Genomic DNA, 24633 nt, shown 5'->3' with positions numbered 1-24633 from the left:
ATCACAATTTCTTTCACAGAAGTGGCTCTTCCTCTACATTGTTTTAAGAAAGTGGGTAGATACAGGAATGGTTGCCTTGAGTGCCAAAATGGACACAAAACCATTCAACTTCTTAAAAATCTCTGAACAATGTGCTCTAAGTTTGCTGCTGGAGGATTAGTTAGGGCACTTTCTCCACCTTGTACTTTGTAGGAGCCCAGAGAAACCTACAGCAGCATATCTTTCCAGCCTTTAAAGCTATGCATACATTCTCTCTACACTACAGCATTAGAACTTGGTCCTACAAAAGAGTTTTGCCCTCCAGCAGCAAAAATGTTAATTTTACTGTGATATCTTAAGCTGACTACTACAAATCAACTTGTTTACCCCGTGCATCCTCATCCCAGGTTCTCATTTGTTGCAGATTCAGAATGACCAGTGCCAGCCAACTGTAGAGGAGTCACGATGGATGAGAACCACAGAGAAAGGGTGGGAGACGCACACTGTAAGTGCACAGAGCTCCTTAACTGTGCTTATGGCCAGCAGGGGCTTGGAGAAGGAGACCTGTGTGTGCTTCTGGGACCCAGTACTGAAGTCCCAAACGCCTTTCAGTATCAGCCGGGATTTGAAATGTCTGTGCTTTGAACATTTGCAGGTGGAGCTGAGTCAGGGCAACAATGTTCTGTTTTGGAGAACGACAGCCTTCTCTGTGTGGTCCAAAACTCCCAAGCCTGTGTTGGTGAGGAACATTGAGATTACAGGTTTGTGTTTGGTTGGTGCATGTCTTGGGTCTGATGTCACTATGCAAGCTGTCGTCGTGCCCAGTCGCGGCTAAAAGGTTTTTTTCCTCTCTTGCACTGCTATCCAACCTCACCCCTTTCCTCCCCCCCGTTCCCTAGGAGTAGCCTTCACTTCTGAATGCTTTCCCTGCAAGGCAGGCACCTACACAGCCAAATTAGGTTCTTCCTTCTGCCAGCCATGCCCAGCAAACTCCTACTCCAGCAAAGGAGCTACTTCCTGCCACCAGTGCGAGCCAGCAATGTACTCAGGTAAGCACCTTAGCTAATTATCAGAAAACTTATGAAGGAGGCTGATTTATGACTTTGGAGTATAGGAAGCTGCCTTTATATGGAGTCCATCTTGCTCAATATTGTCTACACTGACTGGCAGTGGCTCTCCAGGGTTTCAGGCAGGAGTCTCTCCCAGCCCTACCTGGGGATGCTGGGGAATGAACTTGGGACCTTCTATATGCAAGGCAGAGGCAGTACCACTGAGCTATGGTCTATTCCCATAGCTTTACTAAGCAAAAGTATCCCATATCCCCAGCTGTTTGCCCAGCTTCCAAGTTCAGTTGAATATGCTACCTAAACCTTCCTGGCAGCTTAGAACCCATTGCACCTGCTCTAACGCAAAAAATCCAATTGCTCTCCTTTCTCCTCTTCAAAAATGTAATTAATGTTCTTTCCCCTGTTTCTGTAAGAGGCTAAGTCTGCAGTGTTGGGTACTGCTTTTGCTTTGGCTTGTAATGATTTGGCATCAACCCTCTGATCACACACACACACACACCCTTTTTCTGTCTCCCAATAACATTCACAAGCATGTGAAATTGAGGGGGAGAGGAGGGAAAATAGTAAGTGAAGATGAAACCAAAGGCCTGGGGTAGTCAGTGTAGTGCCCACCCAGATGAGCCTCAATCAGCCCAAACCAGCATAGACAGTGGGTCAAAGATGATGGGAGCTCCTGGGAGACAGCCCATTAGCTATCCTTGCCAAAAGCTATTTCTAAGCAGTTTCCATTAACACAGGCACCAGGAAGTATTGTTTTGACTTCCTCCCGCCTTATTGATAGCAAGGCATTTAAAAGTGCAGTTATTTAAATTCCCTTCATCACTGGAGGGTGTTGGCATGCTTAGAAGCATTTATTATTGCAAGCTGGAAGCATAGGGAAACTGACCCCCCCCCAGCTTTTACCAAGCCCACTTGGGTGCCATTTTCCTTCTTCCCTGGCCATTTGATAAGTTTAAGAAAGTTGCGGGGGGGGGGGGGGAGAGAGAGAGAATTGTCAAGCAAGATTTCTAGCAATGGTGGAGAAATTAGCCCAGGTTGGATCTATATGAGCTTTGGGAAAGTACTGGGGAAATCTTGAGCTTTTTCAGAGAATTCTCCAAACAAAGGTTTGGAAAGATCTAGCCCATTAAATGTAGGCACATTTTTACCATCTCCATGGAAAGTAGGTCTAAGTCTCAAGCAGATTTTTGATCTGCAATTCTGTGTTTTGGGAGGAATTTCACACAGCTGGATTTGCGGCATCCTTCACATGTATTGCTCTCTACATAATGGGTATATTTTGTTAGTGCCTTCATGCTTTGAGCATAATTTGCTCAGTTCTATGGAACTCTGCCTTGCAGAAAGACTTGGAAAGTTACTCTCAAATTACAGGCTCATAGCGGTTTCTTTCCACTTAGTGGTTGCTTAGATTCACAGAATTGTAGAGTCGGAAGGGACCACGAGGGTCATTTAGTCCAGCCCCCTGCAATGCAGCAATCTTTTGCCGAGCATGGGGCTTGAACCCATGACTCTTAAGATTAAGACTCTCATGTTCTACCGACTTAGCTATCTCAGGCTTGCATCATATCTGGCGAGTGCAATATCAGTGTTGTCTGTTCCCCTATAAGAAGTGGCAGCAATTGGCACATCAGACTGCAGCATTTTGATTGGTCGCTGTCGTGCATGAAGACTTTGACTTGATCAGCTTCAAAACCTTATGCTTGAAGCATTTTACCAGCCTGCTGGAAACTATAGGGGGAAACAATGGACCTTGGGTTTCCCCTTTCCTACATGGGGAAGAAAGTATTCAACTTAATGACAAAATGCTCCATCTTCAGGGCAAAATCCCTGCAATGTTCTCATCAATTGCCACCACTTTTTCTTACCCTAGAAGGGCTGGGAACTGCCGGCTGCTTTAACATGATGCAAAAACGTGTTCTTTGTTCCCATCAGATTCAATTGTCTTAAGCAAATATGAGGCAAATGGCTTCTAACAATTTCTAGGAGAACAAATGTTGGAACTGAAGCCTGAAATGACCTGTATTGTACATCTGCACACATGCACACACTGCCCTTCTCATTGCTCCAGTTAAATACACTGAATAGATTTATGGTAGCCGTGATTAGTACCTGCTATGCAGAGATAAAATATGGGCATGTGTGTGAGATGGGCATGGCACCCTTCTGAAGTTCCTGCTGAGTTGTTGCTAGATTCTTTCATACTCACGTGGTTTTAACCATTGTTTCCTCTTTTCAATAAAGAACCAGGTTCAGCATCATGCAAGCCACGCCCAGCTTGCACAGATAAGGATTATTTTTATACTCACACAGCCTGTGATACCAATGGAGAGGTAATTCACCTTCTGGATTTCCTTGTTTGTGGTGGTGGTGTTTAAATAGTGAAAATTTCTTGTTTAGCTTTTTGACGCACATGGCTATACAGCTTACCTTTAACGGAAAAGACCGTACTGCAAAGCATTGTACATGCTTTAATAAGCAGGGACATAAGGAGTCACTGAGCATGCAGGAATATAAAGGAGTCAGGCCCTGAGTTTGGCGTGGCTGGCTAAGCCTACCCACCTCTTTTAATAAGCAGAACCCACTGCTGCTGGGTTCTCATAATTAGAAGATGTGTGTGGCCCTGGAAAGGCCTCAGCTCCTTGTCTACCTCAGGAAGAGGGAAGTGGCTACAGTGGGATGTGGCATGAACCTGAAGGCTTCCTTCTCTTGGTGGTGGTGTGTGGGGACAAAGGGGAGAAACTTGTTCTTCCAATCATCATGCCACCACCACCAAGAAAAGGAAGCCTAAATGGGGCACAAAGGGGAGAAACACTTTCTCCCCTTGTGTCCTGCTTCAGAGAAGGAAGCCTGTGCAGGATTCCTTGCAGTGAGAGACTTTGGGGTCTCCTGCCCTCTGGGGCAAAATGTATCAATCCAGCACTGGCACCTGGTCACTGAAAGCAGAATGTTGGGGTAGTTGGGTCAATTCAAGCAATGCTCTTCTTATCACTGCTGTGTGCAAAGAGCACCCCCATGTGGACCATTTCATACTGACAGTATATTACTAAACTCGGGGAGGGAACTCAGGAGAACACCGGGAGGGTGAGAGGATATTCTTTCCTGGAATATCCTCATAATGCTTTTTTGCACATGGGCAGAGAGCCTGTGTAATTGTTGTTTACGTAAAGAGATATCTAGGCATTGCACAGCTTTTTGCGGATTAAAGTGTAGAAATGTTTGCTCTTATCACTTTCTTATATTAACAGACTCAGTTAATGTATAAGTGGGCCGAACCGAAGATCTGCAGCGAGGAGCTCCCCGGTTCTGTAGAATTGCCTGCTTCTGGCATAAAAACTACATGCCCACCTTGCAATCCTGGTTTTTTCAAGACAAACACCAGTTCCTGCGAGCCCTGCCCATACGGATCATATTCAAATGGGTCTGGTAATGCTGTTCTGTTCTTTCCTTCTTGGCTGGCAAAACTGTCACGTGAATTACTTTCTTTAAAATGTTTCAATGATAGGGACCTGTGCAGTGTCAGTGGGGATGCATGCAGGGAACCTGAAGTTATTGATTTGGAGCTGGTGTTAATTATGCTTACTGCTTTCAGAGGTGGCATAAAAAGGAGCCCAGTCTTTATGTGAGCTCTTCATTTTCCTATTCTTCATAATCCCACATTCTTGCCAATGGCAACAGAGTTGTGAGGTGGGATACAGCACCATGGAACTGGCTGGATAGCTCCTCTTTGTCCTTTACTTGATTAAAAACAGCAACAACAAAAATGCATGATATGGCACTCTTCTTCTATCAGGAAATTCATTGGTAATTTGCAGAGGCAGCTACCAGCCTATTCTTAGGGTTTGCTTGCCCAACCACTTTTGCAAATGGAAGAATCAATATGCAACGGCTCTCCTGGTAAAGGCCTGCAAGGTAATATTATCTTGTGGCAGCAGTGTAAGTGTAAGTCCTGGGAAACACTTTTTTCTAGCATATTTCAAGATGCCGCAAAATAGTGACTAGACCTCACTGGGCCATTTTGCCACTTTGGTATCAAGTGGGAAAGCTCAGCCCAAGGGGATTTTTCCACCTGAAAAAAGTGTGCAGTATATGTTCAGTAGGCATGCACATGTTCACACCTCTGAAGCATGTTGCTGCCAAGCCTGCCTCCATATAGGTTATTCTCATTCTTTGTTTCAGAAAGGGCTACTAGCGCCCACCAGCCACCTAGTGACGGCCTTCCACATTGGAGTTAATTCCTCCTCCCGAGCTTCAGCATTCTAATGTTGCTTCTTTCTGTTCTCAGGTTGCATCAACTGCACCGTTGGGACTGAACCAGCTCTAGGCTTTGAATACAAATGGTGGAACACGCTGCCAGCAAACATGGAGACAACGGTCCTCAGTGGAACCAGTTTTGAATATAAGGGAATGGCAGGTATCTTCATGGACACATATTAACCCAAGGCGTTGGGGCAGTTCTTGCATGGCTGGGCACTGTCATGTTGCGAGGTCTCTTGCCCCTGCAAGCAGTGGGGAAGTTCACAGCGCAGTGACGCTTGCTCAGTCCACTTGTAGTGTCAGATGTTGCCAGATTGAAGAGAGGGGAGACATGGGGCTGCCTGCTTTCAGCAGCCGTCATGCTAAGTTGTCTAGTTCTGGCCTCAGGCAATTGGACTTCCCGCGTCTCTGAGAAGTATGTAAGCGTTTATAGAGCTGTGTATTTAATGATCTCCAACTGAAGTAATGCCCTTTCACTGAATGGAGATGGTGTTCTGTCTGTTGTTTCAGGGTGGGAAGTAGCTGGTGACTATATCTACACAGCAGCAGGAGCCTCTGACAATGACTTCATGATACTGACACTGGTGATTCCTGGGTTCAGGTGAGTGTGTAGCTGAGCTGGCAATGGCAAGCCTATGCATCCAAAATGCAGTAGGATCACTGAGTCCAAGCAGTGGGACCTTCTCCCCTTTAAGAGTGTGCTGCTTGCATTACTTCTTCCACAATCCTTAACTCACTGTGCTCATTGGTGAACAATAACCGAAAGAATGAATGAGGGATTGAGTTGGCTTTTCAGTTTAACAAATCCTTGAAACATACCGGTATATGAGCTCTCAGCAGCTGCCTGATTTTTGCCATGTCTGGAACCAGCCATGCTTTCAATGTATGTGTGTTCCAAACAAGAGCATAAGCTGAGGGAAACATTCAAATTCATGGCTTGCTGAAGTAAGCCTTGCTAATTGAGGTGGTCTGTCTCCAGACATGCCTGCTCCCATCTCCTATCCTTGCTCTGTTTTCACCAAGACCTTGAGCAAATAGATACCCCCTGAGTTTTGCTTGCTCTCTTGCAGTTCCCCACAATCGGTGATGGAGGACTCGGAAAGTAAAGAGATTGCAAGAATCACATTTGTCTTTGAAACGATCTGCAGTATGAGTTGTGAGCTTTATTTCATGGTGGTAAGTTGATCCAGCTTCTTCTCTCTCCAAAGTGGATAAGCTTTCTCTTGCATTGTTTGCCTTGGGGTTTTGTGTCAGGCTGTGGAAGGCAAGTGCCCTTTCTTCCTCTGTAGTTGATGCCTTTAGAAAAAGAGGCAAATCTCTTGGCTGTTTCCCAATTCTGGAAACTTTCACCTGAAATCTATATGTTCCTATGGGGATATTTTCAAAGGTGCAGTAGCCCATCTGCATCCTGCAGTTACAGCTCTGTGAGGACTCTGGGTCAAAATGCCACCATGGCGGCAAGAAAAATAAATATAGGTATACCACCTGTTGGTATGTTAAAAACAACCAGCATTGCTGATAACATTAACATTATTAATAAAAACAGTGTAAGAATTTGAAAACTATCCTAGGCACATTTTGTTCAGAGATACACTTTGGACAGGTAGCAAGGTCACTCATAGTGCATAGTGCAAAATGAAAAAAAAAAACTTGTGAAAATGTTAAAATAAATGAGTATTATTGGGTTTTGCAAATGATGCTCTGAATTTCCTGTGCTTTCTGACCTGCAGCCCACATCAGCTTCTCTTGGGCTACAATGGGCGCGAAGGAAAACCTCTCCTGGTCACTGTAGCCTCTCTTCCCCAACTTCAGTGTCGTCTTTTCTCTTAACTGCTTCCTTCCCACTAATGCCCCACCTCCCCACCTTTTCAGTTGGCTATTCCAAGGCTCTCACAATCTGCCTGGCACGATTCCCCTGCTTATACTCAAGTTACGGGAATATCTGTATCTGTAATAAAGAATTATTTAGGTAGAAAGCGTTGCTTGCTCTTTACTCACTAGGCCCCTGCTTTATCTCTGGTAGGGTGTCAATTCCAGAACCAACACGCCTGTGGAAACCTGGATTGGCTCGAAGGGAAAGCAATCCTACACCTACATCATTGAAAAGAATGCCACCATGAGCTTCACGTGGGCCTTCCAAAGAACAGCATATCATGAGCCGGTACGGACTATCACTTCCTGGGGAACCTTCTGTTCACAGCCAGCTCCTCAGTTATATTTTTTTATGGGGAGTTCCTTGCCAGGAGTCAGAGATACTCCAGTGTCTTGCTAATCATAGATGTCCCAGCAAGGAATAGGCACGCCATCCTCATCTGCAACACCCCACCTTCCCTTTATCAAACGCTTCTACCTCTCCAAGGCCCTTTGGGCACTTTCTGTGTTTTGTTCTAGGGAAGAAAATACACCAATGATGTTGCCAAGCTGTACTCTATCAATGTGACCAACGTCATCGAAGGCGTAGCGTCATACTGCCGGGTGTGTGCTCTGGAATCCTCGGGCTCATCCTGTACTTCCTGCCCACGTGGCCACTACATCGACAGAAGCTCTGGGGGCTGCTACCCGTGTGCAGCAAACACGTATCTGAAAGCTCACCAGCCCTACGGCAGCCAGGCCTGCATCCCTTGTGGCCCCGGCACAAAAAACAACCCGGTAATATTGTCCTCCTTTCTGCCTATCGTTTCTGGCTAGTTTGCAATGATCTACACTGTTAGCTAAATAAAAGTGCCCCGTTAAGTTTATAAATCATTTAGTTGGCAGAGGGCTATCCATTAAAAGCAGCAGTAGGGCAGTATCAATATATTAGTATTAGTATTTATTAGTATACCGCCCCTCATCCAAAATTACAGACAGAATCTGCATGCACGAGAAATTGTAGCAAATCTGTTGGCCAGAGAGGGTTCCACCTGAAGTGGCAGGCAAGATCCCACCCAGTCAGCAAAGCCTGCCCCCTCACATGGTATGCATGAGGCCAGATCCTTAAAAAAGAAGATATATAACTTGAAAACTTTGTCTTAACAAACTTTTGGATTTTTCTTATTGAAAACGTGGAACCTGTAGACTGAAAGGGATTCTTCCCTTACCAAATCATCCCAGAGTTTTGCTTTAATAAAAACCCAAGCTTGTCTTTCCTCTGAAATATTAAGTTATTTCCTGCCAAAATGGAAATGGCACTAGAACAGCTAAGTGGTTCATCTCCACATACTCTGTTTTGTGTAATTATCCACATGGTTCCCTGGAGGAAATTGGCAAGTGAGATTCCTGTGAACAGAAGCTTATGGGATTCTGGAGCACTATAAACTGGCCGGCTTGAGAATAATCAGCTACATTTGGGCTCCTTCCTCTCAGTGAACTTGGGTTTTACATGCTGCTGGAGACGTTGACAATTTCTGAGCTCCTCTATGAGGAAATAAATTGACTGTAAAAAAATGTTCTGCTCCCCAGATCCATTCTCTTTGTTACAGTGACTGTCACCTCTCAGTCATCGCAGACGGCAGGACTCTGGAGTATGACTTCTCAGCACTGTCTAATAGCACATCCTTTTTGGTGGGGCCCAGTTTTACCACCAAAGGGCTAAAGTATTTTCACCACTTCAACATCAGCCTCTGTGGGAATCATGTAAGTATGTGGCGAGGCTTCTGAGAAGCCCATCCTCTATGCAGGGCCCCAACATTATACAGTACAAATCACCCTTATGGTGTGGAGAGTTTCTAGGCATGCTCACCCCGCAGCCACAGAACATTTCCTTAGCAGAATCCCATCCTCCTGGCTACTTTAGCTGAACCACCGCAACAAAACAGCTCAAATTCTTGAAGGTCTCTTCTCTGTAACTTAAGAGGAACGTTTTACTATGGTGATGCATCTGCCCTTCTCTCCTGGAAAGGATGGGTGTTAATAGATCCCTGTGCATTGAAAGTGTGTGTGTGTGTGTGTGTGTGTGTGTGTGTGTGTGTCTGTCTGTCTGTCTGTGTCACAGTATCATTGATTTATCCCCACCACCAATGGCACCTGGTGACCACACACCCTACCTGTGCATACAGAACTCTTCGGAATAGGCTCTCTGTGTGTACATAGAGCTTCTCCATGCAATGCAGGGTCCGTTTGTCCCCGACTCCCCACCCCCGTTATATGTGGGAGCTCTACGCACATACATTGATACACAAATAGACGCCCTTCCAACATGCGTGGGTAATGAAAAATGCGGTGATCGGAGGCACAGGTGCTAGGCTTTGAAACCCTCCTCGTGCTTTCAGTGCTTTCATCCGAGTCCTCTTACTATGGTTCCTTTAAAAAGAACTTCAGGTTTTATAAAGACAAGGATCCAGCCAACTCTCTCTCTCTCTCCCCCGCCCCCCTTGCAAATCTCTGAAGGGAAGGAAGATGGCAACCTGCACAGATAACGTCACAGACATGCACATCCTGGGCAAAGAGACAGAGTTCTCCAAATCAACTTCCTCCTATGTATGCCAGTCCATCATTGTCCCCTCTGATGTGATGGCTTACAAATCAGTGGTGTCTTCACAACCCGTGAGCCTGGCAGACCGCTTTGTAGGTGAGAATTACAGGGTGCATAAGTCTGTGCTTTAACAGAGGACCCTGGTTGCTGTTTGATAGAGGCTTTGGGGGGAGTTGCATGTGCTGATTCAGGTGTCAGGAACATCCCTGATTATGCCTTCTAGATAAATCATAGAGCTGGAAGGTACCCAAAGGGTTGTCTAGCTCAACTCCCTGCAGAGCGGGAATTACAGCTAAGGAATCCTTGACAGATGGCCATCCAACATCTGTTTAAAAACCTCCAATGAAGGAGAGTCCATCATGTTCTGAGGGAGTCCATTCCACTGTTGAACAACTGAATGGAAAAGTAGTGAGTTCAGTGTGGCTCCTTAATCTAAAACAAAGGCAACTTTGGTGAAAAGCCTACGCTATTCGGTACCACTAAACTTTAGTTTCCCACTCCTCAGCTGTGTTTTTTGCTTTCTGTCCAGGTCCCAGGAAAACAAAGGAGGCAAAGTCATAGCAATTTCCCAATTTTTGCTGCTTCTTTTTTTAAAAATAAATACATATTTCCCCCCCACTGGGTTCCTTTCTATCTCAAATCATTGGCACCACCTCCAGGCCCATAAAATAAAGTATATTTTATTTTCAGGAAATGGCAATCTAGTTTTATTTTATATATTGTGTGTGTGTGTGTGTGTGTGTGTGTGTGTGTACACACACACACACACACACACACACACACATTTTCAAGACCTGGCAATCCAGTAGCTAAATGTGGGTCACTCTCACACACTAGCAGAGCCTAACCAAAGGTACAACAGGCCTCACTTGTTTCTCTGACCCTGATCAACATTTGTGAGGAAAGCAATGAACAAGACAAGCCTATTTTCTGGAAGCAGCGAAGAGAGAATTGAAATGGGATTCTCCTCTGTGAAGCTCTTTAGCACAGTCAGTTTTGGGAGTGGGGTGGTCCTAGGAGCGGCCACTGTCTTCTCAGTGCAGTGTCCTTCTCACTGGTTTGCTTCTAACTTGTAGGAGTAACAAGGGAGACCACTCTGGACAACATCACTTCTTTTCCTGACTATTTCCCTGCAGAGAATGTGGGCTTACCGGATATGATATTTTTTTACAGGTAAGCTACAGGACTGCCAAACATAGGTGAAGGCAGTTTTAGCAGTTTCCTTCTGTGGAAAACTCTGGGTTATTCATGCGTCTTGGAACATTTTTAGTATTTCAGCACCACAGGGAATTTGGGGGCTTTGGCATTCTGGAACCTTCCAAAGAGGATTGAAGAAATTCATGAAGGGATAAAGCTATCAATGGCTACTAGTTGTGATGGCTATGCTCTGCCTCCACAATCAGAGATAGTAGTGCTTCTGAATACCAGTTTCTAGAAACCGCAGGAGGAGAGAGTGCTCTTGTGTCAAATCATTCTCTGGGAGGTCTCGGGTTCTGCTGCTTCTTGCTTGCTCATGAGGTACACACTTCATTCGCTGGCCTGTAGCCATTCCACTACCACTGCTCTTTTGATCCAGGATTTTTCAGACTGGCTTTATGACTGGTTTTTCATTTATTGCATTGCCCTTGTCCTGATGATTTGCACGTGAACCAGCCACAGTATTACTGCTGTTACCAGCAGGAGTGGCTTTGATTCTGCAGAACCAGTTTGGCATCCTTTCTCCCCGCCTTCTTCTCAGCTCATCTCTAGCCTCTGGCAGGTGGGACTTGAATGTGTGAGAAGTAAGTTGGATCATTTTTTGGATGCTACTTTTCAGTGCATTCCTATGCTTAATTTGAAGGAACTATTCAAGAAATCTTTAGTATTCCCACACTCTGGGAAAATTCATCCTTGTAATTTGTCCTCCCTTTTCCTCTTCCTTGGGCCAGATTTCCTTTTTTGGTGCCATTTGTGCTGCTGTGTGCAGCAGTCCTTTGTATGAAGAAGAAAAATTACACAGTACATGTATCTTAAGCATTTCCCACTTTTTAAAAGTATGAAAACGTGCTAGAAACAAGGGAGATACAGCATTGTGTTGCCCCTGAGTGACAACTGTATTAGTGAAAAATGCTGGTACTGTGAAGCCTTGCAAATGACAGGGCGTTCAGTTTTAGCAGGGATTTCATAACATGCTTATATGTTGCAGATCCAGTGATGTGACTCAGACTTGTAGTGCTGGGAGAGCTACTGCAATTAGAGTGAGATGTGATCCTCTAAAACCCCACTCTGGAGTGCTCTCTGTGCCGAGGTAAGTTCAAAGGTTAGTCAGTCTCAATAGCAGGTGCGTCCTGTTAAAACTACATTCTGCTCCAAACTCTACAGTGGGGCAAAAACTGGGAATTGGTGGAGGGGAAAAAAATACTTGCTTCCAATTCCAGTTGTAATTTATATTTCAGTTTTGTTCACTCCTATGTTTCAAGCCTGCTGCTCATCTTTTCCAAAAAATCTTTGAGGTGCCACTTGTTTGTTTATGCATTTTAATAGTTGCTTTTTTTAAAAAAATGAGAACTAAGGAATAATGATTTAGCAAAGACCGTAGCTCAGTGGTGGAGCATCTGATCTGCATGCCGAAGGTCTCTAGTTCAGTCCGTGTCATCTCCTGATAGGGCTGAAAATGTCCCGTCTGAAATCCTGGAGAGCCTCTCCATTGCTTAAAGCTTTTTTTCCTTTTATTCTTTTCCAAATAGTAGCTGTAACAGCTCCGGTCTGGGTCAGGCCTATAGCACAAGATGAAGTCCCTTTCCACTCTGCACCATTTCCCCAATGGCGCTTCCCCCACCCCCCCACCCCCAGTAAAAGGCTGCTGTTGCTGAGACAGGGAGAATGATAGAAATGCACATATGATTTTCCTGCTGTGGAGTTGTTTTCATTGGGAAAATGGTACGGGGAGGAGTACTAAAACTATTTCACTGTGCTGTACTATAGTCTCAGTCTGGTTTGGGAGGTCGTTTAGCACTGTGACACTCTTCTAGAATCCAGTTTCGGTCTCATTTATATTTACAGACCTAACCTATCGGCATAAGCTTTGCCATATCTGTTCCTTCACATACCAACACAACTTCTTTACCTCTTTAAAATGCAGAGGTCTACTGGGTATAGTCAAAGTAGAATGGTGGTGAGGTGGTCTAACAATGGAGCCTATCATAACCTTGCAGGGTTTAAATTCTTTCATGAACGTCTGAGGTCTCCCAGGGGTCTGTGTAACTCAGATACAGGAAATGCCCAAGACCTATTGACATCTATGAAAGAAATAGCATTTACAGTAAGAACAAGTGTTCCATGCAGCAGAGTTCATGTGCTACGTACATGAGGCATGGCTTTGGTTCCCTGGAGTCACTGGTGACAGACTCTTTTGTGGCAGGTCTGGGACAGGGTCATGTCTGACACCCACAACAGCTAGGTCATGAGGTGAGCCACTGATTAGGCTCCATTTCAGATGACACTTTATAATTTTTCAAACAGCAAGTGCCCTGAAGGAACCTGTGACGGATGCACTTTCCATTTCCTGTGGGAGACTGTTGAAGCCTGCCCCCTCTGTTCTGCAGATGACTACCATGCTATCATCAGCGCCTGTGTTGGAGGGATTCAGGTAGGGACTCAAAATGGCTTCTTTTGAGTTCTTATCTTCAAGGCCTGAGAGCTGCCCATTTTTGTGATTATTATATGAACATTAATACAAGTCATTGACAGCTACGGCAGCCCAATGAATATTTAGTGAACATGCCTGTTAGGAAAGGCAGAGACACCAAATTGAAATACACAATTTCCCCCCCCTTGAGTTGTAACAAAACCATACAGTGGTGCCTTGCTAGACGAAAATAATTCGTTCTGCGTGTGTCTTCGTAGAGCAATTTTTTCGTCTTGCGAAGCACCAATGCAAACCACTAGTTTTCGCTAAAAAAAATAAAATTAAAAATCGTCTTGCGAGGCAGCCCCATTGACTTTTTCGTCTTGCGGGGCAGCCTTCCGCTAGCGAATGCCGTTCGTCTAGCGAGTTTTTTGTCTAGCGAGGCATTCGTCTAGCGGGGCACCACTGTACTGTCTGATCTTAAACATGCTTACCTGAAGTCGGTTCCACTGATTTCACAACAATAAACCGCTTCAGCAGCAGGTTCAGCAATGATGTACCAATTTATTTTTGTTAAGAGCATTATGTCCCTTCAAGATCCCTCTAGAGTGGTGGTGGTGGTAGTGGTACAACTATTATTGTTGCTTCGAATCTCTAAAGCGGCATCAATACTACATTTCTATATTGGTTTCAGTTTATTTCCCTGAAAACCATTTCTAAATAGCTTAGCGTAAAATCTCTCCTAAGTGCTACAGGGTAAAACAGAAATGTACAATAAGACTATCAGCATCAAAAAGAGTACAAAAATGCAACATGAGCTGTGAGCGCATGTGATTAAAAAAAGTCCATGCCTGCTTTTCCTTCCACAGAGAACCACGTATGTATGGAGGGAGCCCAAGCTGTGTTCAGGAGGCATTTCGCTCCCAGATCAAAAAGTCAGCATTTGCAAAGCCATGGACTTCTGGCTCAAAGTGGGCATCTCGGCAGGGACTTGTGCTGCTATCCTGCTGACTGCAATGACTTGCTACTTCTGGAAGAAAAACCAGAAGTGAGTAGCTGCTTCTGTTGCTGTCCATTATGCTTGCTTGCTTCTTTCTTCATAGCTGCCCTACCCCAATTCAGCAGCAGCACCTCTTTCAGCGGGGAAAGCCACCACACCTCCAGTGGGGAGGAGAGGGAAGGAACCAGCCAGGCGGGGAGGGGGCTTAGGGATGCCACTGAGAGCCCCAGCGCCTCTTCTAGCCAGGAGCCACAAGCAGGGATCCTGGCAGGGAGAGGGCTTGGGGATGTTGCTGAGACCCTGCGCTCACCTCGCCCGGCTGGTCAGGAGGGAGGCACGCCATTTCCGGCACCCCAGTTGCGCAGAGGGGTGAAACGCAAGGAGGGTAGGAGGAAACTTGGGGTGCTAAAGTTATTACGCTGGGGGAGATGCCAGAAGGGGCCACTCCCGGATTCTGCCAGCGACTGAGACAGACATGCTTTTTGTAGCTCTGCACTGTAAATAGTTTGCACAATAAAACTGCAAAAGACTGGGCTTCTGCTCCGTTACTCGTGAAGCACCTTCACGTGAACCTTACACTGCTCAACACCTTTTTCAAGGTTACCCTTTAAATCAGATGGCAACCTTGAACAGCATAGCAGAAGCAAATAGGTGTGAGTTTGTGTACAAAGATAACAAGCTCTTCAATAATATGTCTATCTTTTACATATTGTTACATGTCAGTGATGGCATTCTCGCCTTCCCCAGTTTGCCTTTATCATCCCATTCTCAATCCTGCCTGTCCTTCCATGCCTAAAGCGCAAGAAAGCCCCACCAAAAACAAACCAGTTTTTATTTTCCAGAAGCATTAAGTGCATGCAACTTTAACACATTCATAAACAGTGCATCCATAGCCCTGTTCAGTAGCACCTTGTGAAAGGGGTGCAGCTTGTGGAAGGAGACTGCTTCATACGGGCAGTGATATATAGGGGAAGACACCCCCCCAACTCTTTACTGGTAGGCAATATGAGACCCAGGGAATCAGGTCAGCATTGTGTAGTTACAGGGTTGCTGACTGGCTAGGAGTGCCTATGACTTTTCACAAGCCACAGCCCTTTATGAGTCACCCCTTGGCCATATTGCTACAAACTTCCAGATGGATCCTGTGAATTAGTTTCCCAGCATATGCACTAGAAAAAGCTGGTGGCATTACCAGCAAATTTTGAGTGGAGTTTGCTGAACAGTGATCCAATTCCAGCTGTAGTTGTGATGAAACCTCTCCAATGAAGAGTGTTTCTTACCCATCGGTTTCGCAACAGCTACAGGGAATCAGGTCTACTGTTGCTTGAATGTACCTGCTGCCAGTGGATTTATGCTATGATAAGTGTCCCCTTTGGATGCTTACATGTGAAAGTATCTGCTGGCAGAGAGGACACCAATCCCACCACCACTTGAAATAGAAGCCTTTGCAGCTTGCTTATCTGCATCCAGGAAAGAGGTCTCCACTTCCAAGCAGCAGATGGGGCTCTGAAATGCTCGCTGGCAAAGATCAGCAGCTGAATATTCTGAGAAGAAGGGAGGCAGAATTGTTTCCTCTTTGGACAAACTAAAATTCAAGCTCCTTTTGAATTTTCTCCAGGAGGGGAAATATCCCACCTTTGCAGTGCATGCATAGGATTAAGCAAATAAATCCTTTAGACCATGAATGTGTATGACTGTGTGTGCTTGTTAGGGTGTACAAAACATTTCTTTTTCCAACTGTAACATCTGGCTTTCTCTATGTCTGTATTATATCTTTGAAGGTTGGAGTATAAATATTCCAAGCTGGTGATGAATTCCAGTGCCAAGGACAGCGAGCTGCCAGCTGCAGACAGTTGTGCCATTATGGAGGGGGAAGACGCAGAGGATGACCTGATATTCACAAGCAAGAATTCTCTCTTTGGCAAAATAAGGGCTTTCACCACAAAGGTAAGGTGCTTTGTGAGACCCAGCTTGCATGTGTAATATGCCAGAATGAAGCAACAGAGGCCTTGGGCTTGGCTCCAGTGTTTATCTAACCTGACAGATGTCTAACATGTCATGTTGAACTTGTGAGGCCACATCTGAATAGACAGCTTCCCAATTCACTTAATATGTATAGTATCAATGAGGTGTGTGTGTGTGCCTTTCTCTAGTAGTCGCTATCCTTTGATTTTCAAAGTAATGATCTCTAGCATGGGCTGCCAACTGTGCAAGACCCAGGATGTAGTAGTTTTTTTTGGGGGGGGGGGAGAGAAGAGTGATTAAAGCTTCGTTCTCTATCCTGTAAAAAATCTTGACAGATATGTGTAGCAAAAGGAAAAGGACATTTTCTCTCCAAACAAATACATCAAACACAACTAACCTTCCAGGATGCTACAGGCCAGGGACCAATCAAAAGTCATTACTACAGTAACACCTTCATCCTAGACCTGTGAGCTTTCTCCAGCCTCAGAGTCCATATTCACATGCTGCTGTGTTTCCTATTCTACTGACTGATGTTCTGGTTAATGGTGTGCTGCTTTTGTTTTTCATTTTATCCCTCCCCTCCTAATGTGGCTATTTGTTTTCCTGTAGGCTTCTCTTAGGTACAGTCAGGCATGGCAGGAGTCTGTGTGTAGGGCTGTTCTCAATAAGCTAAGAGGAGGAGTCTTCCAGGTAGATAGAGACCAAATATAGATGGTATTGTCTTGTGTCCCCTGTGTCTAAAAACAAGCCAGCTGACTGAGGGCATATAGCAACCAAATGACATTGGATGGGATGACCATATGGCCTAGTGACATCTGACTGGGACCCAGCACGGTATGGTATTATTGGGAAATCCAAGCCACGCTGCCAGCTTTCTACAGCTGCAGCCTCTTCTTTCCCAAAGGGGGATGGTGCCGCAACCTTTATTTTGGAGGAGGAAGGCAAGGAGGCCCAGTGTGTGCTGGAGACACACCAATGGGTGTTAATTCAGGCTACAAGTGTAGGATCATAAACTTACCCAGAAAGGTCCTTGAGCCCTGGCTTGTCTCTGGAACAAGTAGCTGCTGCTCGTTGTGCTATCCAGAATCATGTATGACTGGCTCTGTGTCACATATCTGCCTGCCTTTTGCTCAGTTTCGTCTTTTAAGAGCCAGATCCAGGGCTGCTCTGACTTGATGGAGCTGGGGAGAACCAAGGCAGAGCCATGGAAATCTGGGCCTGTGGGGTTCAAATGCCATGTCTGGAATAAATTATGGGAACTGAACACTGTATGTAGAGTGTGGGTGGGTTTTCTCCACTCCCCTGCAAATTACAGTGGTGCCCCGCTAGACGAATGCCTCGCTAGACGAAAAACTTGCTAGATGAAAGGCATTCGCTAGCGAAAGGCTGTCCCGCAAGACGAATTTGTCAATGGGCTTGCCTTGCAAGACGAATTTTTTTTTCTGTTAAACCGCTATTTTCCCGTTGGTGCTTCGCAAGACGAAAAATTCGCTATATGACAGCACTTGCAGAACGAATTATTTTCGTCTTGCAAGGCACCACTGTACAAGCAAACTGGGTCTTTCTGCTTGTGACCCAAAAGTTATTCCCCCACCCCAGTAAATACATTCTGTTAAAATGTTGGCGAATTCTCATGTATACAGGCTTGCTTTGCTTGAATTAGGGTCTTTAATCAAGAGGTTATGAATATTCAGCTGTTAGCATATATTTCTGTTTGCAACATAATAGTTCCTTATCCTCACAACCAGCCTGATGCAACTGCTGCGATCACTGCTATTCCCATTTTGCAGATGGAGGCTGAAATAATTATTTTGCACAAAGCTGCTGGTGAGGTTATTGCAGAAGTGGGGTTTGAACCATGTCTAGCACCCTATCCACAGGCCCTGCTGATCCTTCTGAATTCAGTCCTCTCTGGGTGCTGGCTCCCACAAGGCTCAGTGACAACCCTCACTTCCCCACCAACTGTCTCTTCTGAATGCAATGCTATCCAGCACAGGTTGCTTCCATGCTAAGGTCTTTTCCCGTAACACTCCTACAATAGCCATCCTCACAGGGTCAGAAGACCATGTATGGAGGCAGCTGGTAGGGGAGGAAGGGTTATCATAGAGTTTTGTGGGAGCTGCCCTTGCACCCTACTGCCCTTTCATGAGCATAGGGTGCAGGATCACACGCTCTGTTATTTCCATGGTACTAAATACTGGGATATGACATAATCTGGTTTACTTCAAACAAAAAGGTGGGAGCTCTGAGAGATGCAAATGACATTTTATATAGTTCCACTCACACTTCGTTTTATGTTGTCTTTAGAGAACATCTGATGGCTTTGACTCGGTCCCACTGAAGACCTCCTCTGGCACCACTGACATGGATCTTTAGGAATGGATTGCCCACCTCCCTTGCCTTTCCTGCAGGATGCTTTGGGAGTTCTCCTTGGTTAATCCCTGCACTTTGATGAACTTGCCATGTGGCCTTATTGGATACACTTTTAACTTCAGCCTCTTACTGTACTTTTTTAAAAACTGAAAATTTTAACATTCCCTCCCGAAACAAAACCATGCCAAATACAACTGTGCTTTTAAAATTATATGTAGATATATATTTGTATGTTTCCTGCGCTCCCTACCCACTCTACTGTAATGCTTTTTGGGTTTTACCTCTCAACAAAAGTTGTTTTATGCTGGTGACAATAGCTGCATTTTCCTCTCTCCCCTAACACGAGAAATGTGTAAAACAGCCCAAGATATCATTGCCATTAATTAAGTCAGCCCATTGAGCCAGGCTCCTATGGCTGCAATCCTTACCTGGGGGAAGTATATATGCACACAGCTGCTCTGTATATGTTCCATTTTAACACCAACTTGACTTTCAAAATACTTTCTCAGTGTGCTAAAGCAGCAACAGTATTTTGTCAAATAGTAGTGAGGCTTGCCTGCCTCATTAAGAAGAGATACAATGCATTGGGCTCAAATTACAAAGTTCTGCACTCCGCCCACCAGCCTCACTAGGATGAATGTTTCTTATGCCAGAGCAGTCTGCAATGACTTTGCAAGTGACAATTCCATTAAAGGCTCCCTAAATTCCATCATAGGAGAATCTGCATGTGGTCCAGTCTGGAAAGAGTATACTTCAATCATTTAGAAAGGGTATGATTTAAACATTGAAAGGATTATGGCCTAGATAGAGTAGCTGGATTTTCCTCGTCTGTTTGTGTAGCGATGACTTATGGAGAAATGCTGTGCAGTCTTGCATCTTGTTTGTAGACCTTTAGTTTTAAAACAATAAGGGAATCATTTATCCCTGTGCTGACTTTCTCCAATACTTGAAAACCCTGATCCTAGGATATTGGGGCAGGGGGTGTTATTTTTTATGTGACTTCAGAATTACCATCCAGGAAAATGTGTGCCTATTGTCCGTGCCCCATTGGAGCACTTTCCTTTGGAGGAACAAAAGTATAATACTTTACACAGTATCAAGAATCAGGCAAAACTTCCAGCACAATTATCCTGCATGAACACCAGAAGAATTAATACTTACTTCTTTTCAAGTTATGTGAATTACAGGTGTTAGATCAGTGGCTGTGATTATCAAGTATGCATATGGCAAATAGAGGCTGGAAAATTACAGTCAATCATTTCCCTGTCAGGTCCAAGGATGAGTGGAAAATCTTTTAGAAAAAAAGCTCTCGACCATGAATTACAGAATTCAGCTTAAAGCAAATCCAGCTCCTCAACTTTCACTGGGGAAATAGGTAACATGTTTATCATTTTATATAATTTCCTAGTCTGATCTTTATCCAGAAATATCCCTTCCTACCCCTGGACAGCCCTCTGTTGTTTTTCACAATTCTTCCTCATGTAATTTTGTGCAGGCCTAGGGATGCAGATTTCTTATTTGGCAAATAGTGAAGAAATTATTAGGTTTTGGTTTTAATAGCCAGTGTTATATCCAAACACAGCCACTGAATACATTACAAATGGCTGCTCCTGAATTCAGTCAGCATTACTGACAACTGCCAAGACAATGTTGACTGATTTCATCTCTCTGTTTGTTTTGGCAGGTTAAAATAGCCTTTAGTATAAAGCACTTCAATGAAGAAAAATATAGAAACCCAGCTCCTCCTTTCAGTCATTCAGTTTTAATTCCAATGACATTACTCTTAATTCTGCTTTCAGTAACTTTCTCAATTTCCACACACTTTGCTTTTCTATCTATATTGTACAAGTGTTAAACAACAACTTACCTTTAGAGCAGCTGGCAGGAATTTGTACGACTGCAGGTAAGGAGGGCTAACCTTGGCTTAGGTTGACTTATTGGGATTTGTAATGTTGCTGTTCCTTCAAGAGAAGAAATTAAAGATGGCGGTGGGCAGTGTTATAGGTTATGGGAAATGGAGAATCAGCCATGGTGAGGAGATGTGAACAGTGGAGACAGGAAATGTGCCTTTCTTTTTCGCCCCCCATTTATCTTCATGCACACTAGTGAAAAAATAGTGGGAAATGTGTACTCTGTTTAGAAGCCAAGCTCCAAGTGAATTGACAGGGGCAGACATGTTTTTTAATGGCTTCCGCAGCTCGGGCACCTAGCACACCATTGTGAGGCAGAGTGGCAACAGTTCTCTGTTTGTTGGTCCTCATATGAGATCAGGAGCTGGAAGCAGGTTCATCATACACCACTGCTATCTGCCCCTCTTTTTTGGGCCCAAGTAATGCCCTAATCAGTTTGTTTAATTTTTTATGATTTTAGTGTTGCTCAGAGGGGCCTATGCAATATCTCTAAGAAAAAAAAATGTGTATCAACTCCTACGAACGCATGACTGCCTCAGCAGGTGTGTATGTATCTGTGCATGTGCTTACCTGGATTATAAAAAATTGAACTTTTTTAGCACTTCCAGGTGGCATGTTGCATAGAGCATTTTTATCAATTTGGGGAAATGCAGCATTTGTGCCCTGTGAGCAGCAATTGTGTTTGCACAGTATACCAATATAGCAAAACCTCAGAGACAAAAGAAACTTCAATGTTAACCCAGCCCTTGGTAGCTTTCCTTGCTTAAGCTGTCTAATTTAGGTGGGAAAAGTTATTTTCTTGATGCCATTGTTAAAACACCTGGGAGTCAGAATCCCATGTTGATCTATTGCAAATATATATCAGTAGGTCCCAATCTGCTTTCTGCATACCTCTGCATCAAAGCATACTAAGGCTGAAAAATAACCTGCAGGTTAACAGACTTCAAGACAAAAGGCCCAATTATTGCTGCTACGCAGTGGTTTGAAAGAACGGAGAAGGGGAAATCAGCAGGAGAAAGGAGGGGGCAGGAGCTGCTTCAAGGATGCAACTGTCAATGACACTTTGCTGCCCTGTGTGCATGAATAAATATGAGCTAAATGGAAAGCACACCAATTAACTAGTAGGGTGTATTATAATAATAATAATTAAATTATTATTTATTCAGCTTAGCAGGCCTGTACAACTTGTGATGCATAAAGCTGAATACAGCAATGTATTATGACCTGCCAGTGTCCCTGTTTTCAAAAGCATGCCAAAAAGTGCAAGTAGATTAAGAGGTACCGCTCCGACGGGAAGGTAAACGGTGTTTCCGTGCGCTGCTCTGGTGTCAGTGTTCTGTTGCGCCAGAAGCGGCTTAGTCATGCTGGCCACATGACCTAGAAAAAACTGTGTAGTGGACAAACGCCGGCTCCCTCGGCCTGTAAAGCGAGATGAGCGCCACAACCCCAGAGTCGTTCACGGCTGGACTTAACAGGGGTCCCTTTACCTTTAACAAGGGAGTAACTGAGGAGCTGCCATATATGGTGGATGAGCTGCATTTTACTTAGTGAGTTACCCTGCGGAGGCTTGTGGATATTTCCCCCCTTAGCATAATGCTGCTTACATCAACAGTGAAATGTCACCGTACCATAAACTTTGATACATGTCCATGTAGCTTTTCCACAGTCAGATTTCAGGCTATTCCTTGGAAGAGTAGTAGATTTATTTCTTCACCAGTGAATCCTGCGACTATGAAACTAATCCAGCAGCTAGCTTTTCCTAGTGCTAAATGCCACTGCTACCTGCTTTCAATCAGAAGGAAAATAGATTTATTTTACTTGGAAAGTACTCCAAAGCTATGGCCTAAGGAAGCCTGAGGTGCTCATCAGAGGATGAGAAAAGTGACCTCAAGTGAGACAAAAGAGAAACTGTCCCTTTTTTATATATTGACACATCTGAAAATCTCTTGGCTCTGATTCCATTGTTTTACACAAGATAGATATATTCAGGGACAGCCAGGAACAGTTAAACTACTACTGTGGAAAGTGGTACCCTGTTTTCAAGACCCAGGATAGGGGAGAGGAGCTAGGGTAATAAGCTGTTGATAAATTGCCAGTGGTGAAGAAGGTGTTGATGGATAGCTTCCCCATTGCTTACCACAATTAGGAAGAAAGGTTAAGAGAAACTCAGGGCTGTTTCCAAAATAAGTTCATATGCAAACAGAACCAGAAGCACAGAGCTATCACTAGGCAGAAAGAATACCATAAAGAGATGTGTAAACCAAGTCCAGAGTCTATTGCAGAGGTCAGCTTACCTAAGCATCTCACATCAAGCTGAAAAAGCTTATTTTCACCCTCTGCTGTTTATGCTAAAGAGAAGAAACAAAAGCAGCAACAAATCCTTTGGGATGGTTCTGTGGCTTTGTTAACACATAGACTTAATGTTTGTATGTCCTGTCATTTGTTCAAAAGTGTAACGGGGGCAGGGCGGGAGAAGAGGGAGGGACATCTGCACCAGCCACAATCTAGATAGGGTGCAAAGTAGATCTTAAAGATCAGGAAACATTTTATTAAGAATGTAAGTGGTGCAAAAGAACCCACAAAATCTTTGGTTTAGAAAATTAGATGTTTTGTCAGAGAGGTAAAGGCAACAGTCCACTTGGTTGGGCATGCAAACATAAGATCAGCCCTGCTGGGTCAAGCCAAAGGCCCATCTCCTCCAGCTTCATGTTCTCATCATGGCCAAACTATAAGCTTCCAGGAAGCCTGCAAGCAGGGCCTAAGCACAGCAGCGACAACAGTTGTTTCCCAGCAACACACAGCATCTGACAGTGGAGGTGGGACATAAACATCATGGCTATTAGCCATGGAGGGCAGCTGGACATCCAGAATAACACATTTGCAACTTTTCCTTGGTTCTGTCCTGCAACATCACCTAGTAAAGCACATTCAACCACTTCATACCACTAGGGCTGATGCAACGGGGAGTAGAGAGGAGAATCTTATGGTCAGGCAGTGGGTATTTTGTACTCCAACTTTTGAATAAATTGATGGTTGAGCAGTAAGCGGCAGGTGCAGCAAGGATGTAGAGTTTTAGCAGCAACACCTTATAAAGATTCAGTGCCATTCTCACTCCAGATTGTATTACTGCTCCCCAAAGAGGGCTTATCCAAGAGTAATGCTTGTTTTTATTTGTTTAACTCCTATACTTATTATTGATGGTAGGAAGTGTCCAGACTTTCTGACCTGTGCCATTTATATGAGTTTACAGCAGTGGCCCTTCTCTAATTCTCTGGACTTGCTCTTAAATTTAATTCAGAGCATCAAGTGAAATCAGAAGGGTACTTTTGACGATTTCATAGAATCACTGCTTCTGTTTTTGTATGAAGTTGTGATTTATTATTCTGGCTTTTTGTCTTTGCTATATTTTGTACATGCTTGAAACTGTTTATGGATTAAACCAATATCTGTAAGATTTGATTGACATACCAGATATGTTGTTGTCCTAGCAGCAATCTTCAAGGACTTTCATTGTGTGTGTGGACTAGGTTATAAGTGCTATTCAGGGACTACAATATGATACCTTTCTTACATGGATGACAATGATTTTTTGCAACTCTGTATGTTACAGAATTGATTGGATTATATTTATATAACTGTGTTTTTTCAGCTTTGTGATGATAAACTGCAGGTTAACTTGCTCTGTATGCAAAATGGGCTGGGTTCCTTTTATATATGATTTTAATAGAATTTAATAGTTTCTAGAGGCAAGAATTGCATGTACATTTTTTGGGTTAAAAACAATAACACTTCTGAACTTGTCTAATCTCTCTCTTGCTTGGAGTGATATAAGGGAGATGAAGAAAAGGTGCAGAACTCTCACTATTGCATCATTTATAATAATTAAACAGCATAAAAATTAAATAGGATCTGCTTTACATCAAGATGAATTAACCATCTAGCTCAATTTTAATGGGTCTGCTATTGATTTCAATGGGTCTACTATTGAGTATCTCTGGCTGTGCTAACTGGCAGCATGTTGTGGA

General features: G+C 44.1%; 1 protein-coding gene across 2 annotated transcripts in view; it reads left to right on the top strand.

Moving 5' to 3' along the window:
* ELAPOR1 (endosome-lysosome associated apoptosis and autophagy regulator 1) overlaps positions 1-18909 on the top strand; it is a 53364-nt gene extending 34455 nt beyond the window's left edge. The window contains exons 5-23 of one of the 2 annotated variants that reach the window (XM_033152499.1): positions 404-484; positions 635-740; positions 879-1028; positions 3288-3376; positions 4292-4469; positions 5329-5457; positions 5811-5901; positions 6371-6476; positions 7324-7461; positions 7692-7949; positions 8742-8915; positions 9669-9849; positions 10830-10926; positions 11939-12040; positions 13255-13381; positions 14230-14408; positions 16142-16307; positions 16935-17015; positions 18633-18909. In XM_033152499.1, the coding sequence (XP_033008390.1) occupies positions 404-484; positions 635-740; positions 879-1028; positions 3288-3376; positions 4292-4469; positions 5329-5457; positions 5811-5901; positions 6371-6476; positions 7324-7461; positions 7692-7949; positions 8742-8915; positions 9669-9849; positions 10830-10926; positions 11939-12040; positions 13255-13381; positions 14230-14408; positions 16142-16307; positions 16935-17015; positions 18633-18701 (2502 nt within the window). In that variant the 3' untranslated portion in view covers positions 18702-18909. The remainder of the gene's footprint in view (positions 1-403; positions 485-634; positions 741-878; positions 1029-3287; positions 3377-4291; positions 4470-5328; positions 5458-5810; positions 5902-6370; positions 6477-7323; positions 7462-7691; positions 7950-8741; positions 8916-9668; positions 9850-10829; positions 10927-11938; positions 12041-13254; positions 13382-14229; positions 14409-16141; positions 16308-16934; positions 17016-18632) is intronic. The other variant, XM_033152500.1, reaches the window with a different exon arrangement.
* The last annotated feature ends 5724 nt before the right edge of the window (positions 18910-24633 follow it).

Source organism: Lacerta agilis, chromosome 6 (assembly GCF_009819535.1).
Source record: "Lacerta agilis isolate rLacAgi1 chromosome 6, rLacAgi1.pri, whole genome shotgun sequence".
Lineage (NCBI taxonomy): Eukaryota > Metazoa > Chordata > Lepidosauria > Squamata > Lacertidae > Lacerta > Lacerta agilis.
The sequence above is the reverse complement of the archived record's forward strand: the minus strand, read 5'-3'. Positions and strand labels throughout refer to the sequence as shown.